Consider the following 925-nt stretch of genomic DNA (forward strand, 5'->3'; position numbering starts at 1 on the left):
ATTTTTTTCTTGTCATTATTCCTTAAACAATACAACATAACAAAGATTTACATAGAATTTACATTGTATTAGACATTATAAGTAATCTAGAAATGATTTAAAGTACATGGGAGTATGTGCATAGGTTACATGCAAATACTGCAGCATTTGTATCAGGTGCTTGCTTGAGCATTCGTGGATTTGGGTATCTGGGAGAGGTCTGGGAATCAATCCCCCATGGATACCAAATGAGGACTGTGTACTGATTTCACTTGTCTGTTTGAGAATGTGAGAGGGGTTACGAATCAGAAATCAAAGGTAGAAAATAATACTACAGCTTTTCTAATAATCAAGGTCAATATGTCTGATAATGCATACTAAACATATAATTCATAAATATACTATATAATTGTTTTCAAAAACAGCATTTTTATTTTATATATATGCAGGGGGAGAGAAGGTGAAAGTGCATAAATTATGTATTTAAAGTCTCATTTTCATTTGTTCAACTGACAAGCTATCATACTTGTCAGAGCTATTTTAATTCTAATATTATTTTAAGGTTACATCAATATAATCATATTGGTGGTTGATCAGTGATAAATGAGATACATGCTGTATTGTTGTGACATTCAAATATTCACAGACCTGCAACTCGCCAAGTCTCTGCTCCATGATTTCATAGTCAGTGACACTAAGCTGAGGTCTAGAAAGTTTGGTTTCTGACTGCTGGATCCACGTCCGGATAGTACTCATTGTCTCCTGATAGCGCATGGGTGGCAACGCGTCAAAAACTTTAACAAAAGGGAGAGCAGAGTGAGAATCGTTTGACCGTTTTATATACTTTGCCATTGTGTTTTCTTAAGTTGGTAGCAAAATTAATCATACTACTAATTTCAAATATTAACAAGATTAGAAAACCTGATAGATTAGAATATGAATATGA

At 33.4% G+C, this 925-nt stretch overlaps 1 protein-coding gene across 1 annotated transcript in view; it reads right to left on the minus strand.

Annotated features, from left to right (window-relative positions):
- DMD (dystrophin) overlaps positions 1-925 on the minus strand; it is a 2,517,447-nt gene that overhangs the window by 1,574,178 nt on the left and 942,344 nt on the right. The window contains exon 21 of the mRNA XM_012638704.1: positions 628-773. Coding sequence (XP_012494158.1) covers positions 628-773 — 146 coding nt within the window. The remainder of the gene's footprint in view (positions 1-627; positions 774-925) is intronic.

The sequence above is a fragment of the Propithecus coquereli genome, unplaced genomic scaffold (assembly GCF_000956105.1).
Source record: "Propithecus coquereli isolate 6110/MARCELLA unplaced genomic scaffold, Pcoq_1.0 Scaffold132, whole genome shotgun sequence".
NCBI classification, from domain to species: Eukaryota; Metazoa; Chordata; class Mammalia; order Primates; family Indriidae; genus Propithecus; species Propithecus coquereli.